Source organism: Ornithorhynchus anatinus, chromosome 18 (genome assembly GCF_004115215.2).
Source record: "Ornithorhynchus anatinus isolate Pmale09 chromosome 18, mOrnAna1.pri.v4, whole genome shotgun sequence".
Lineage (NCBI taxonomy): Eukaryota > Metazoa > Chordata > Mammalia > Monotremata > Ornithorhynchidae > Ornithorhynchus > Ornithorhynchus anatinus.
Window position 1 is genome coordinate 7,998,867 of NC_041745.1, and position 14,807 is coordinate 8,013,673.

At 44.5% G+C, this 14,807-nt stretch overlaps 1 protein-coding gene and 1 long non-coding RNA gene across 2 annotated transcripts in view; one reads left to right on the top strand and one right to left on the bottom strand.

Moving 5' to 3' along the window:
* Positions 1–14,807, bottom strand: part of LOC114805477 — a 42,641-nt gene that overhangs the window by 10,127 nt on the left and 17,707 nt on the right. Inside the window, exon 3 of the long non-coding RNA XR_003753457.2 lies at positions 4,404–4,572. This is a non-coding gene — a long non-coding RNA (uncharacterized LOC114805477). The remainder of the gene's footprint in view (positions 1–4,403; positions 4,573–14,807) is intronic.
* Positions 1–14,807, top strand: part of PDXK (pyridoxal kinase) — a 32,655-nt gene that overhangs the window by 9,720 nt on the left and 8,128 nt on the right. The window contains exons 2-7 of the mRNA XM_029046703.2: positions 2,814–2,868; positions 6,186–6,290; positions 8,275–8,358; positions 9,319–9,365; positions 12,117–12,202; positions 13,935–13,980. Coding sequence (XP_028902536.1) covers positions 2,814–2,868; positions 6,186–6,290; positions 8,275–8,358; positions 9,319–9,365; positions 12,117–12,202; positions 13,935–13,980 — 423 coding nt within the window. The remainder of the gene's footprint in view (positions 1–2,813; positions 2,869–6,185; positions 6,291–8,274; positions 8,359–9,318; positions 9,366–12,116; positions 12,203–13,934; positions 13,981–14,807) is intronic.

Here is a 14,807-nt window from a genome sequence, read left to right on the forward strand (position 1 = left end):
AAGAAATTGGAGGTTTCTCTTCCTGGACGCACCTGAAACTGTACTGTTTTAGGATAAGCCCTATACCAGAAAAAGCAGACCAGAACAAACCTTCCAAGCTAAACAATCATTCATTCATTCATTCATTCATTCATTCTACAGTATTACTACATTACTCTGTTACTCCGTGCAGAAATGGGAGAAAAACTTTTGTATGGTATGGTCCCAAGTCTTAGTATCCCACCTTGCACAATAAACACAATTGACTGAGAATACAATAGCGTTATTAGGCAAGATTCCTGGCCTCAAGGAGTTTATGATCTAGCAGGATCAGGGACAGAAACTAACAGGTAGGGGAAGCAAACCAGGATAAAAATCTGTTCTTAAGTGCTGAAGGGAGAGAAAATACAGGTTAGAGATTTTACATTTTTTCACCTTTCTTGCACGCCCCCTTCAAAGGAGAAGAGACCCACAGAAAGGCAGAAAGTGGCCTCTTCTCCTTAACAGGGTCCTTGTCTCAAAGTTGAAAGTCTGACTCCGGAGGCAAATGCCAAATCCATATGCATATCGCAAAGTAAATATTCACAGGGTCAGATCGTTCTATAGGTTGAGAACATTTGCTCAGTCAGCCTCTTTGCTGGGAGGAAGGCAGTTTTCTGCCCTCCCAGTGGCCTCTTAAGGAACTCCTGAGTCTCCCTCTATTCACCCTCCCTTTTCCACCCACTCCAGGGTGACATGACTTTCAGGAGGTGGACTTTTGACAGTGTCAGTCAAGGGTGGTTTCATTTGTGTAACTAGTAACCTTTTAAATTAGAGCCCGACACTGATTCATTCGTTAGTTTTTGCTCATGGTGTTTGTGAGGCATAAGGGTTGCCTCTTCTTTCCCTGGCTATCTGTATCCCTTACAAGCACCAAACAGTGGAGTGTTGTTTTTTACCAGCCTCAAAGGGTCACCCATTCATTCAAAAGATATATTTTCAAATTTGGGGAATTGCACGTAGAACAGTGCTTGATACACTTACTATATACCATAATAATAGTATAATAATAATAGCCACAATTGATCATTTGTGCCATAAATGCCATTGATTGGTCTTTGAAGGAATAGTTAGTCCTTTGTAGTTTGGAAATCTGCTGCTAAATCCCTGAGAGTACTTAACAATTCAGACCCTGACAAGTCTGTCAAAGTGGGGGTGGGGGGGTGCAGGGACCATAAAGTGCTTTCATTTTGATTTCTGACAGACCAAATTTCCCTCAGAGGAGAATCCTCTGATTTGCTAGGAAGAAACCTACCTGCTTAGAAACAGAAAAACTAGCAAGGTTTCAATTAACCATGTAGAAAATTGGTCATGCTGGATGTATTTCGGGGTCTTTTTCAAGAGTAATCACTGCATGATTCATCGGAGTAGGTGGCTGAGGTTTCTGTGTGCTGATGTGGGTTTTTTAAGAATTTCGTTCAGCACAGGAACAATGGAAAAGGCAGCTCCAACTGGGATGGCTTTGTGTGGTATTTCTCCCTGATCACAGACCCACCACAAAATGCATTTCTTTAAAGAAAGCTTCCTGCAGCTGGAATAACTCCGAGGAGTAGTCAGCTTGGCTGTTGTGGTTCAGAAAAAGAAATGAACCAGTGAGAACTGACGGTGACATTAAAAGCCTGCAGTGGACCACGTGTGGGTGTCCAGAAGTTGGTAGGGAAGGAAGATGGCTAAGAGCCTCCTGGCCAGAGGACTTAAAACACCGCTCATTCCTAGTGGGCCCAATAGAAATGGGCTCGATGAGAATATGAGACTCTTGGCACAACTGGTTTGTGGGGTTATAAGGGAACTTGCATAAAAACTAAGCTTTCTTCAAAGCATCAGAAGAAAGGACCCTGAATTGGAAGCAATAGAAAGAGTCATTAAAATGCTCCCCTTAGGGCTAGTTCAGAGAAGCCTAACATATTCTCCTAATGTACTTCAGTGATTTATTTTCTGGTGATCTGTCCAAGAAGCTGCCTCTGACTAAGGCCTCATTTCTTATTCTCCCACTCCCTTTTGTGCCACCCTTGCACTTGGATTCGTACCCTTTATTTACCCCTCCCCCAGCCACACATCACTTATGAACAAATCTGTAATTTCCCGATAATGTCTGTCTCCCCCATAGACTAAGTTTGTTGTGGGTAGGGGACATATCTACCAACTGTTATATTGTACTCTCACAAACATTTAGGACAGTGCTCTGCACCCAGTAACACTCAATAAATACAATTGATAGATTGAAGAACAGAGGCGCAGTGTTTGTGATCTCTGATTGCGGTACTTACCCCAGTGCGTAGTATAGTACTTAGGCACAGAGTAAGTGCTTAAAAAATAACACAATAATGATTCTTGTTAGGATTATTGCTCCTGTCTTGTTTATGACTGGTGAGTTTGGTCCTCTCCCCTGTGAATTCTTCACAGCCCTGCCTTGTGGAAGCAGCGAGGCCTGCTGGAATGAGCCCTCGGTCTGGGAGCTGGAGGTCTGGAGTTCTAACTCTGGTTCTGCCACCTGCCTGCTGTGGCCCAGAGGGAAACCCTGACAAGCATCTTTCTCCCAGGGCCCAGGGAGGGGGAGGCTGGCCACCTATCCCGTTAGCCAACCTCTTTTCCAAGGAAAAAGTCTGTTCACTAAATGGTCCTCATTCAGGTTTCCATGACAATAATATTGGGCTGTTTTGTTTTTTAGACAAAAAGCTTCAGGACAGTAAGGGAACTAAACTGCTAAAGCAGCCGGGCTGCATCTGTGTTACTGGTGATGCTGATGCGGGCAAGGCTTTCTTAAAAACTCTGTTCTTCTCCCATTTGTCTTGCAGGTTTTGGGATTTGAAATCGACACGGTGAACTCTGTCCAGTTTTCAAACCATACAGGTAATGCAATTATCAGTAAAGCTCTTTGTTTGGTAAAGGGTAAATTTTAAGACCCTTTTTTGGGTGGCGGGTAATTGCACATGTAGTAGAAGTAGTTGTATTTATCGACCACCCACTGGATGCAGTTCTTGTCCCTGTCATGCTTGTGATTTTCTGGGTGAGTGCTTATTGGTACTTCCCAAGTGCCTAGAAAGAAGCAGTGTTGCCTAGTGGAAACAGCTTGGGCCTGGGAGTTGGCAGACCTGGGTTCTAATTCCAACTCTTCCACTTTTCTGCTGTGTGACCTTGGCAAGACACTTACCTTTTCCGTGCCTCAGTTCCCTCCTGTAAAATGGGGATTCAATACCTATTCTCCCTCCTATTTAGACTGTGGGACCTGATTATCTTGTATCTACCCCTCTGCTTAGTACAGTACTTGATGTATAGGAAGCAATTAAATTACACAGTTTAGTATGGTTCACTCAATCAAATGGGTGCTCGGTAAATGCTGTTAGTGTTAACGAGCTATGCCTGGTTTTCAGTAAACCTTAGCTGGATTTAGATAATTATCTCTGAGGCACTAAATCTTGGCTTTCATTAGGGGAAAGAACTGAGGACGGGAGTGGTACCTCATTAAACAAGTTTTTCCTGTCAGCAGGCCCTGAGCTGAAATGACAAATTTGGGATCTCCTACCTATTTGATATCCAGATTATGAGTGAATGAAAAAACTGGCAATTTCATCAAATACGATCTTAGCAGTTCTCTCCTTGGGTCCTTGAAAAGGCCAGAGAATGAACTGCGTCTAGTGGAATTATTATTCTTTTTTTGAATGAGACCGTGTTCTTGGAAGCAGAAGGACAAGGGGACCCGGTTGTTTGTCTCTCAGACCAAGGGAGTCGTGGCTAAAGGGCCTCTCTCCCCAGCAGCTCCATTCCCATGCATTGTTCACTTGCCTTCCCCTGGAGACGGGAGCTGCCCCAGGGAACAACAGACAGGTCTGAAAGGTGTGCCTGGGACTAGGGGTGTTTGAGATCATTTCACAGAAGAAAATTTCAGTTATGCTTCAGGTCTGCATGGGAGATTGCCATACCTCACCCTAAGTGCCTAAGGATCTAGAGATCCATGACTTTGCTGAAAAAAAGAACACTCAGTATATCGTCCTGTCTCTGGCCTGAAAATGCCCTCCCTCCTCATTCAGCAATTACTCTCCTTTCCTTCAAAGCTTTTTGAAGGCACATCTCCAAGAGGCCTTCTCTGACTAAGCCCCTCCTTTCCTCTGCTCCCTTTCCCTTCTGCGTTACCCTGACTTGCTCCCTTTATTCATCCCCTCTCCCCACAGCCCCACAGCACTTACATACCATATGTGTAATTTATTTTATATTAATGGCTGTCTCCCCCTCTAGACTGTAAGGTTTTTTGTGGGCAGAGAATGTGTCTGTTTATTTTTATATTGTTCTCTCCCAAGCACTTAGAACAGTGCTCGGCCCAAAGTGCTCAATAAATACAACTGAATGAGTGAGTGAATGAATGAATGATTGAATCGAGGACCACTAACCTTTAGACAGAAGAGGCCGCTGATGCAATCCCACTAACTGGCAGGGTCCCATCTTGGCTGTCCAGAAAGCATGTCTCTTCTTCTCTGTTCTCCTCATTCTTGTCTTTCTTGCAAGCAACAATCAGTCAGTCAGTGGTAGTGAATGTGTACTGTTCGCAGGGCACTAAGGCTTTGGGAGAGAACAAAGGAAATATGGCCCAGTTGAATGAACTCAGGACTGGGAGTCAGGAGGCCCAGGTTTTAAGTTTGGCTCCACCATTTGCCTGCTCTGGGACCTGGGTACTTATTTATTAAGCACTCACTGTATACCAGAGCAGAGGGTTTAGCACTTGGGTAGACAGGAGTTAATCAGATCTCACACAGTCACGTGGAACTCCCAGTCTGAAAGGTAGGGAGCACCTACTAGAAGCAGCGTGGCCTAGTGGAAAGAGCACGGGCGTGGGAGTCAGAGGTCATGGGTTTTAATCCAAGCTCTGCCCCTTGTCAGCTGTGTGACTTTGGGCAAGTCACTTAACTTCTGAATTGTGATTAAGACTGTGAACCCCACGTGAGACAATCTGATACCTTATATCTGCCTCAGCGCTTAGAAGAGTGCTTGGTAAATAGTAAGTGCTTAACAAGTACCATTGTTGTTGTTATTATTTGGGACAGCCCTCTAGACTGTAAGCTCGTTGTGGGCAAGCAGCATGACTACCAACTCTGTTGTATTGTACTCTCCCATTTGCTTAGTAAGCACTCAATAAATATTATTGATAGGGACAGCGGAGATATTATCTCCATTTTACAGATGAGGAAACAGACATCTCTAAGGTCCCATAGCAGGCCAGTGGCAGAGCTGGGAGTAGAATTCTGGTCTCCTGACTCCCTGGGCTCTTTCCACTAAACTTTGCTGCCTTCTCAGTTTGGTTTGCATTTTTCCAAGGTCATATTGGACCACTTTGGTAGTATTTTGCCTAAGCCCGTCTCCCCAAGTCCCATTACGGCAGAGATGTCCTTCATCTCCCTCATCCCCTCCCACAGCAAATGCTCCCGATTGTCTTGGAAAGAGATTACACCTGCCACCTTCTCCATTCATAGTTGAATCTGCTGCCCTTCCCTTTACCACCAGTAAATCCACAATTCCCCAGGGGCAGTGATATCAGTTCACTTGTTTGTTCCATAAGCCCCCGGTAACTCCTGGGACCATGGGGGAAAGACCAGAGGTGAAACTGTATATGCAGTGGCGGTTAGGATGTGTTCCAGAAGGAATGACTCCCTATGGCCAAACAAATGCAGGGTCTAGAAGTGAGTTCCAGTGCATTTCATAGATCTGGGCCACAATTGTCATCCCCTAATGAACTCTCCCCAGCAGCACATTGTCTCCAACAGCACGTGGGTGGGTAAGGTCCTTGTGGGCAGGGAACGAGTCTTGTACTTTTCCAAGCATGTAGCAGTACAGTACATTTGAACAATGGGCACTTAAAAACTACAACTACTATTATTATTACCACTACTAATCATCCATTTGCCCAGAATTGAAAAGTCAGGTATCCCAAAGTTCCCCATCCATCAGAAGCACTTGTAATCTCTTGTGGTTTGCCAGAGTTAGGAAGACCCAATGTCAGTGGTCAAAATACATGTGTTTATCATAGGCCAGCAAATAGGGACTGCATTTTACCAACCCACCGTCTTCTCCCAAGAGCTCTTCAGCTAGTAAATGAATAAAATCAAGAATTCTGTGGGGCTGTATTGTAAAAAAAAAAAAAAAAGGCTTCAGGTGTTTGGTTGTGTTTTCTTTTTTAGGTTATGCGCACTGGAAGGGCCAGGTCTTGAATGCTGACGAACTTCATGAGCTCTATGAGGGTCTTAAGCTGAACAAAGTGAATAAATATGATTATGTGCTCACTGGTAAGGAATTGAATTTCCCCTCTCACCTGCCACAGAAAGGGTATGCTCATATATAAGGCTGAATAAATCCACACTTCTCATCTTGGAGTAGCGAAATCTCAATTAACTAAACAGGTTGTGTTGAGAATTTTACATCTTCTTTGAAAGACTGCTTTGCAGCTCCTTTTCTTGGATTGCCTCTGAGGTATCTCCAGCAGCAGGTGTAAGGACCCTATTCCTGGGAAGAGCACAGGACTGGGAGTTGGGAGACCTAGGTTTTAATCCCAGCTTTTCCACTTGCCTGTTGTGTGTGACCTTGGGCAGTGCACTTGATTTCTGTACATCTTAGTATTCTCATCTGTGGGAAAGTGAGAACTAAATACCCATTCCCTGTCCCTCCTGTCTGTGAGTCCCAAATAGGATAGGATTAGCTGTATTTAGCACAGTCCTTTGACACACATGAAGCATTTAATAAATCTTATCATTCATGATTATATTTATTATTATTACTCCTCTCCCTTCAATCCCCTTATACCTTGGGCATGTCTGTTAGCAGGAAGGTTGGTGCACTAAGAGATGACAGGAATACGCATGCAGAGGTCAGGGGCAGCACTGTGGGCTTTCGTATTGCTGTTTTAATGATCGGTTTTAGCAGAATTGGGGAGAGATTTAGTTTTTTGGGCCACCCAAAGCCCTTCCCAATGTGTCCCCTGCCCTCTAGAAATCAGTCCACTTCAGTCCATCCCATGAGTTCATTCAGGCAAAACTTTGGCCTCTGGGGCAAAACTGCGGCATAAGGAGGCTAAGGGAATGAGGCGACAGAGCAAGTTTAGGGTGAAGCCCACCCCGACTCCCACTTGAGAACTATAGATTAACAGCTGCCTTCCCTCTTTCTTTCCGCAATGGTCTTGGCTACAATTGCCCCCTCTGGCCGGATGCTAACGCTGTGCTGTCTAGGGACAAATTAACCCAATATTTCTAAGCCACGGACAGAAATTATGTCTTGGTTCTGGATCCTGTGTGTGCTACAAAATGGCAATCTATTCCAGTTGCGTTTTCTCACCTCATGAAGTGATTAGGGAGAGGATTTAGAAAATGACATTAAGTGCCGTCATGAGCAGCTAATTGTATGAGGAGGTCCTATTTGCTTTACTCTCGGTTAAACATCTGATTGGGCAGAGGTATATTTACTGTTCAGGAGTAGCAGAGAAAGAGCAGCAAGCTCGTTGCATCTCACTCTGCCTCTATCAGTGGTATTCATTCAGTTGTATTTAGTGAGCACTTACTGTGTGCAGAACACTGTACTAAGCCCTTGAGAAGTACTGTTCGGCAACAGATAGAGACAATCCTTACCCACCAATGGGAGCACTTCAGAGTTGGTAGTCACGGTCCCTTCCCTAAAGGAGCTTACAGTCAAGAGGTTCTGTACGTCACAGAACCCAGTGTTTTAGGGAGCATGAAGTGTGAACCAGGGTCAGCCCCTTTGATTGAGAAAGCTATTTTTAGGTTTTTCTAGGTGATTCTATAAAAATAGCCTATACTTTATACAGTTCTTTGAGTCCTGGGTGAAAACACCTCTTTGTTTAGCCTGAGCCTGAAGGTGGTATGAAAGTAATGCCTCTTCATCAGTGCTCACTAAGTAGGAGGGAGAACAGGTATCGATTCCTTATTTTATCGAGGCGGAAAGGGAGGCTGAGAGAAGGTAACTGGCTTGCCCAAGGTCACACAGCAGACAAATGGCAGAGTTGGGAATAGAACCCAGGTTTCCTGACTCCCAGTCCTGTGGTCTTTCCACTAGCCTGTACTGCTTATCACATATATGCGTAGTCCATATAATTTTTTGTTGGAATGATAATTACTGAGAGGTACAGTGAGGCCTTTCCCTTCTTTCTTGATCAAGGCTTGGCGAGGAAGTTGTCTAAGTTCATGTCCTTTTTTTTAAACTCCCCTGGATGGCGTGAGGTTTCATTTTTATGAGTAACCCAGGCGGTTTTTCTTCCCAAAGGCTACACTAGGGATAAGTCATTCCTGGAAATGGTGGTGGATATAATCAAGGAGCTGAAACAACAGAACTCGAAGCTGGTATACGGTAGGGAATGGTCACTCGCTTTGTTCTGGAATTAGACCTGGGTCTCCTCAGGTTAAGCAGGACAACTGAAGTCTACTTAGTGCTCCGAGTAGTGGCGGTCCAGGCGATTCTGTAACGGTCCTTCTCCATGCCTACAGAGTCCGGCCCAGCCCAGTGCCACCCAGTCGTTGCAGGAGGTTGTGACTCCTGGAAGGGGGATGGGGAAGCTGGGAGGTGGTCCATCCAAGAGATTGCATTGGATAAGATAGAATTAGGTCATTTCCTTCAGGGCATTTCCTTTGAGACTAGGCAAGAGATTGTCCACCTACAACTAGGCCTGGGTTTCTTGGAGACTTTAGTTTTGAGGGGCACCCCCATAACATTCTGACCTTTCAAGGAATGCCCAGGCCCATCCCGAGATAGAGGGGTAAGATGTGAATAACATTTCATTTCTGCATAGGAGTCATTGAGGTTTGAAGGCTGATATGAAGGATGATTAGGGAAACGTGTTGTAGAATGTTTCTTTTTGGCCCTGGAACATAGCTGTGAGCCCCTTAATGAGAACAGGGCATGACCAGTGGTTTTCAGGCAATTTGTGGGATGGGTATTGTGGGATTTCAGCTGCAAAATGTTCATTGGTCATTAGGAAACAGGCAGGATCAGTTGACCAAAAAAACACTGAAGCCATCTGGGAAATCAGTTACTAAGGGGAGGGAAAATGACTTTCCCTCTTAATTCCCTCTTTTCCCCCTTCTCCTTCATTCCCTTTCCCATCCCTCCACTCCCACCCCTAAGTCAAGAGGAGAGTCAATTCTCTCAGTTCATGGAGAGACTTTCACAACCGAAATGGTTTGTGAGGAAGTGATCTCCCTTGAGAGCTTCAGGAAATGATGAGTTCATTTCCCCAGATTTCACTGTCAATTTGTTTTTCTAATCTGTGATTTGTAGTCATTCCTAAAATGGTTTTCATTCTTTTTGCAGTTTGTGATCCAGTGATGGGTGACAAGTGGAATGGAGAAGGCTCCATGGTTGGTAATTTCTCGGTAGTTTGGAGCGTGGTTGGGTGGTCCCTTCCCCTTAAAGGAGAGGGAGAGAAAACACAAGAATGAGCACCTCAGCCTAGATTGCAGCACTAATGGCAGAGTGTTCCTGTAGTTGTGTTCACTCCTGGCATGAGAGACCATTCAGTATTTGGGCAGAAAGATTCTGCCTTAACTTTTCAGATCTAAGTAGTTTAACTGAGGGGCAGGTAAGGCCCAGAAGCTGGATGAAAATGACTTTTTGGGCTTGTTAATATTGCATAGCCCTGATTTAGTCCAGGCCAGAACTAAGTTTACCTGGGAAAAGGGAAGTGGAAAAGTAATGAGGTAGCGGCTCACCTCTCCACTTCCTTTCCTGGAAGACCTGAGTTGGAGGTGGGTGGCTTGACTTATGTCACCCTATCCTCTAATGGACCCTCGGTATGGACGGGCCACCCCCTACCGCTTCAGTCTGTGCCGAGAGTGATGGAGCTGAAGATGCCTTCCAGATTCTGATGCAGAGATCAGTTGGGTCAGGAAACAGATCATGTGATCCAAAGTGGGGAGAGCCCAGTGATAACTAATCCAGACGCAAGTCTGACCCATTGGTGCCTATACTCTCACGAGTGAATCTTTCCCCAAGACTGTTGTAGGTATGCGCCGTCCTTCAAGTTGATAGAGAATGGAAGGACTGGGTTGATTGGCTCTTGAAAGAGTAGACTCCCTGATCTGTGTCTTTCTGGAATTGGCCTCAGATCAGTGACATAGGGTCCTATCCCAGCAAACATGAGTGGGGAGGGGGAGTTTGGGTATAAGCTGGTGGAAGATGGGATATTTGTTGAGCACTTATTCACTGCAGAGCACTGCACTCAGAGCTCTGGGACAGTTCATTAGCCTTAGTAGATATGATCCATGTCTTCAAGGTGCTCACAACCTAGCAGGGGAGGCAGGCACTGAAAGACATTACAGGGTAAGGGGAGAATGAGCAAAAGAGAGATCAGACAGTCTGGGGGCTACAAAAACTGCCTTGCCGAGACCAAGGCCCTGTTGTCCTCAGGCAGAATCCATCCTTGCAAAATGCTCCCCATGCATGTTGAGGCCATGGGTTTCAACCTTTGAGTTGAAGCTGGTTTTGGTGGGGTTTTTTTGTTTTGGGGTGTTTTTCTTTGGCTCTAGTAATTAAAAGTGGTGTGTCTTTGAACTTGCCTTGTTCATTCAATTCTTCCATTGCATTTGTGTGAAAAGACAAAACTACATTCATTTGTAAATTTGCAGTGCACCATCAGCTTGGGGAGCTCTACTAGCCACCAGTCTTCCCACATTCCAAAGTCCTAATATCAGTTCTTCTGGGAGGATGTTGTCATGTGTATTCTGCTTGCACTATGCTGTCCCCCTGCTGCTCAGCCTCTGGCCCCAGCCTTCTCAGTGTTCTTTGAAATTCACATATTGTATTGGGCAAATTTAAGTTTGACTCACTGATGTGTTCAGAACTTGCCTCCCCCATATCTTATGTTCTATTGTTGAATTGGTTAGAAACCACATTTCTGCCTGGTAAACTTGTTCTTCCATGGTTTGGTTTCTGTTATGCATAATCACCTGCTATCTGAACTGTGGGATCCCTCTCTGATGTCCTGTTGCTTTCCATTTCTCACCAAAAAAGGATCCCAACAATATGCCCCACTGAAGAGTTAAATGCCTCCATTTTATAAGAAAATGATATTTTTGCAAAGACGGTTTGTTCGGTTCCTAAGCTGGGGAGACGGCATCCATTCAGACTAGTTGTACTTTTGGAACCTGCTGCTCTCGTTAGGATTTTCTTTTTTACAAGCCCCATCAGCTTTCCTTTGTCAGAAGTAAAGGGATCTGACTTCAAACAAGTTAGTAGGCTTTGTCCAACAGTTGGATTCTGCTTGGGTCACTGTCTTGAATCAAAACTGACCTCATTAGTGCATTTAAAGGTTATTTCAGTTAGTCACAGGCTATGCACTTGGATCTGTACCCTTTGGGCACTTGTATTCACCCTTTCAGCCCACCAGTACTTACGTACATATCTGTAACCTATTTAGTAACTCATTTATTTATATTAATGTCTGTCTCCCCCTCTAGAGTCTAAACCTTTTTTAATGGTATTTAAGTGCTTATTACGTGCCAGGCATTTAATTAAGTTCTGGGTAGATACAAGCTAATCAGGTTAGACACCGTCCCTATCCTACGTGAAGCTTACAGTCTTAATCTCCAGTTTGCAAATGAGGTCACTGAGGCACAGAGAAGTTGTGACTTGCCTAAGGTCTCACAGCAGACAGGTGGCAGAGCTGGAATTAGAACCCAAGTTCTTCCTCTCAGGCCTATGGTCTGCCCACTAGGCCACACTACTTCTCAAGCTGTCTGTGAGCAGAGAACATATGCTTGCCAACTCTGTTGTATTGTACTCTCCCAAGTGCTTAGTACAGTGCTCTGCATACAGAAAGCACTCAATAAATATCACTGATTGATAATGGGCTCAAGAGAACTGCATGCCATGTTAGAAGGAGAGATGTGTGTGAATAGCTAGGTCCTGAAAGTGGAAGAGCTTTTTCTTAGCCTCATCTATGAAATGGAGATTTGGTACCTGTTCTCCCTCCCACTTGGACAGCCAGTCGCATGTGGGACTGGGACTCGGTGTGATCCAGTTATCCTTTATCTACCCCAGCACCTAGCAGAGTGCTTGGCACCTAGTAAGTCCTTTTCATATGTATTTTTTCCCCTTTCTTTTTTCCCTAGTATGTTCCAGAAGACCTCCTTCCAGTCTACAAAGAGAAAGTGGTTCCCATGTCAGATATAATCACTCCAAATCAGTTTGAGGCTGAGTAAGTAACCCAGAGGTGATTCTACCCCCAAGGAGCCCCTCTTGTCCAGATAAAGCAGCAGTGAGAATGTTTGAGTCTTTTCATAATGGGCTTCATGCTAGTAAAAAGTAAGAATGAAATTGCTCATCCTCTGAGGGTGTCCTAAAACTCTTTTAGGCCACTGGGATGCCACTTAAAAAATGTATGCTCTGGTATTTTGGTAGCTTTATATAGAGTTAGTTCACTACCACAAGGTAAGTAAATCGTCTGCTCCTTTCTTCCCAAGGAGGACTGTACCCATAGGCAGGATGGGAATTTTTAACTTTTTAGTGGAACAACTCCCCTTATTCCAAACCCCTGCCTCTACCTTCTGTCTGGATCAGCTTGAAGGATGCTCTCGTCATTAAACATTTACCGTCGGATAAGATGAGGTTCTTGTTGGAGAGAAGAAAACTTAACCCATTAGAAGTGGGACAGGGACACCAGGGTTAGTTATAAATGCGAGGAGTGGGGTTGGAGGAGACGGCCTGGATTCTGTAAAGAGTGACACCCATCTACCCAGATTTGATCAGTTTTGGCTGATTGGAGATGTCCACCGAAACTCTTGGACCTGGTTTTTGCCCAGTGTCAGTTGACATTCATGGGGCGGGGTAACCAGGTTACAGGGCAAAACTTCACCCACTGGATTTGTAGTGGTCTCTCAGGAGCCCAAGAATAGTTCTGCATCCTGACACAGCTGGATTGTGTAAGGGCCAGGTTTCCTCAAGATCCAACTCTGATCTTGAGTATTTGAGTATCTGAACTCTTCCAAACACTAAGTAACAGTGCTCTGCACACAGTAATGCTTAGTAAATACCATCGATCATGTGAAGAAGTAAATTCCTTGGAGGTACTGCCCCCAGCTCTTGCCTTTGAGTAAAGACCTGCCCCCACTGCTGTGCTCTAAATGCTTCTTCCCTGGCACTAGGGCAACAACGTGGCCAGGGCAGGCAGAACTGGAGTTCTTCCCCAGGCACTGGGCATTTCCTGTCTTAGCCAATGACGTTGAACCGAAGAGATATCCAGACAGGGCAAGAAAGTATGATAGAATAAAACTTTTGCTTCAGAAAAGATTTTGGGGGCAGTTATGAAGCCCTGGGAACCTTTTATTTTTTAATGTTGACTCCAGGTAATATTAGACTTCCATACTGAAGTGGGATTTTTATATCCCACCAGCCCATAGTTGTTCCAGCATGAATAACCCATGTGCTTGCCGCTTCCCTCCCATCACACCCTGCTTTCTGGCCATCTCCTTGCAGCTTGGCCTCCTCACTGGAGAGGACCAATGAAGGAAAAAGAGAGGAGGAGAAGTGCAAATTAATTTGTCAGCAAAGCTCTTAAAAGCTATTGGGAGGAGACAGTTAAAACTGTTGCTTAAAAGGAAATGATCTCCCCTGTTAGTTTGGCTAATTGAAAATAAGAGATATTATTGTGTAAATCACTCGAGCTTCAGGCTTTCCAAGGAATGACCAGACTTGAGGAATGATATAAGATAGTAACATCTATATTTGTAAAGCCCAAATCTGTATCCTTGGATGCCCTCTAAGATAATTTGGGTTCCATCTGTTTACAGTTTAGTGTGTTTGTCCTTTTAATCGCAGCTTGTTCCAGAAGCTGTCTGATGAATAACCTTTTGTCTCTGGGGACTTTAAGAGCGACACCATTAAAAATGTGACTCCATTTATCAATGTTGACTCTTCCTCATGTCTTCTAGGTTACTTACTGGCAGGAAGATTCATACTCAAGAAGAAGCTTTAGAGGTAATCAGGGTGAATTTTCTGGCTTTCTGAATCTTATTTTGATGCCTTAATAGTGACAATCGTGGCATTTATTAAGCATTTATTATGTGCTAGGCACAGTATTAAGTACTGGGGTGGATACAAGCAAACTGGGTTACATGCTGTCCCTGTCCCACATGGGGCTCATAGTCTTAATCCCCAATTAGGTGCTGAGGTAACTGAGGCACAGAGAAGTGAATCGACTTACTCAAGGTCACACAGCAGTCAGTGGTGGAGCCGGGTTTAGAACCTAGGTCCTCCTGACTCCGAAGCCCATGCTGTAACCAGTAGGCCATGCTGCTTCTCTCTGCGTGAAATGCCTTGTCATGAAACTTGAGGTTCATTTTCTCAAGCTGGGGAAACAAAACTCTTTTCATCATTTCTTAACATGATGGTGGGTGTTTTGAATGCTTTTTCTAGATGACCAGGTTTGTTTCTTTTCATTAATGCCCTGTGATAATGGATAAACTCAGCATCTTGAATTGTGAATAAAAAGATCAATCCATCAATCACTAGCATTTAATGAATGCCTATAAAGCCTATTTCATTCATTCATTATAATAAAAACAATCAGTATGACATTTATAGAGTGCTTACTATGTGATAAGGCCTCCTTTCAGTAAGCCTTGTAAAATCCTTGAGGGCAGGGATTGTATCTACTACTGCTTTGGTAATCTCCCAAGGGTTTAGTGCGGTGCTCTGCACAGAAGGTGCTCAAGAGATATTACCGATTGGTTGAAGAGACTATGGAAAGCTCTTTTCTTTGGGTTTCCCACCAGTGTCCCGTAACTGAGAAAATCTAGCCTTGC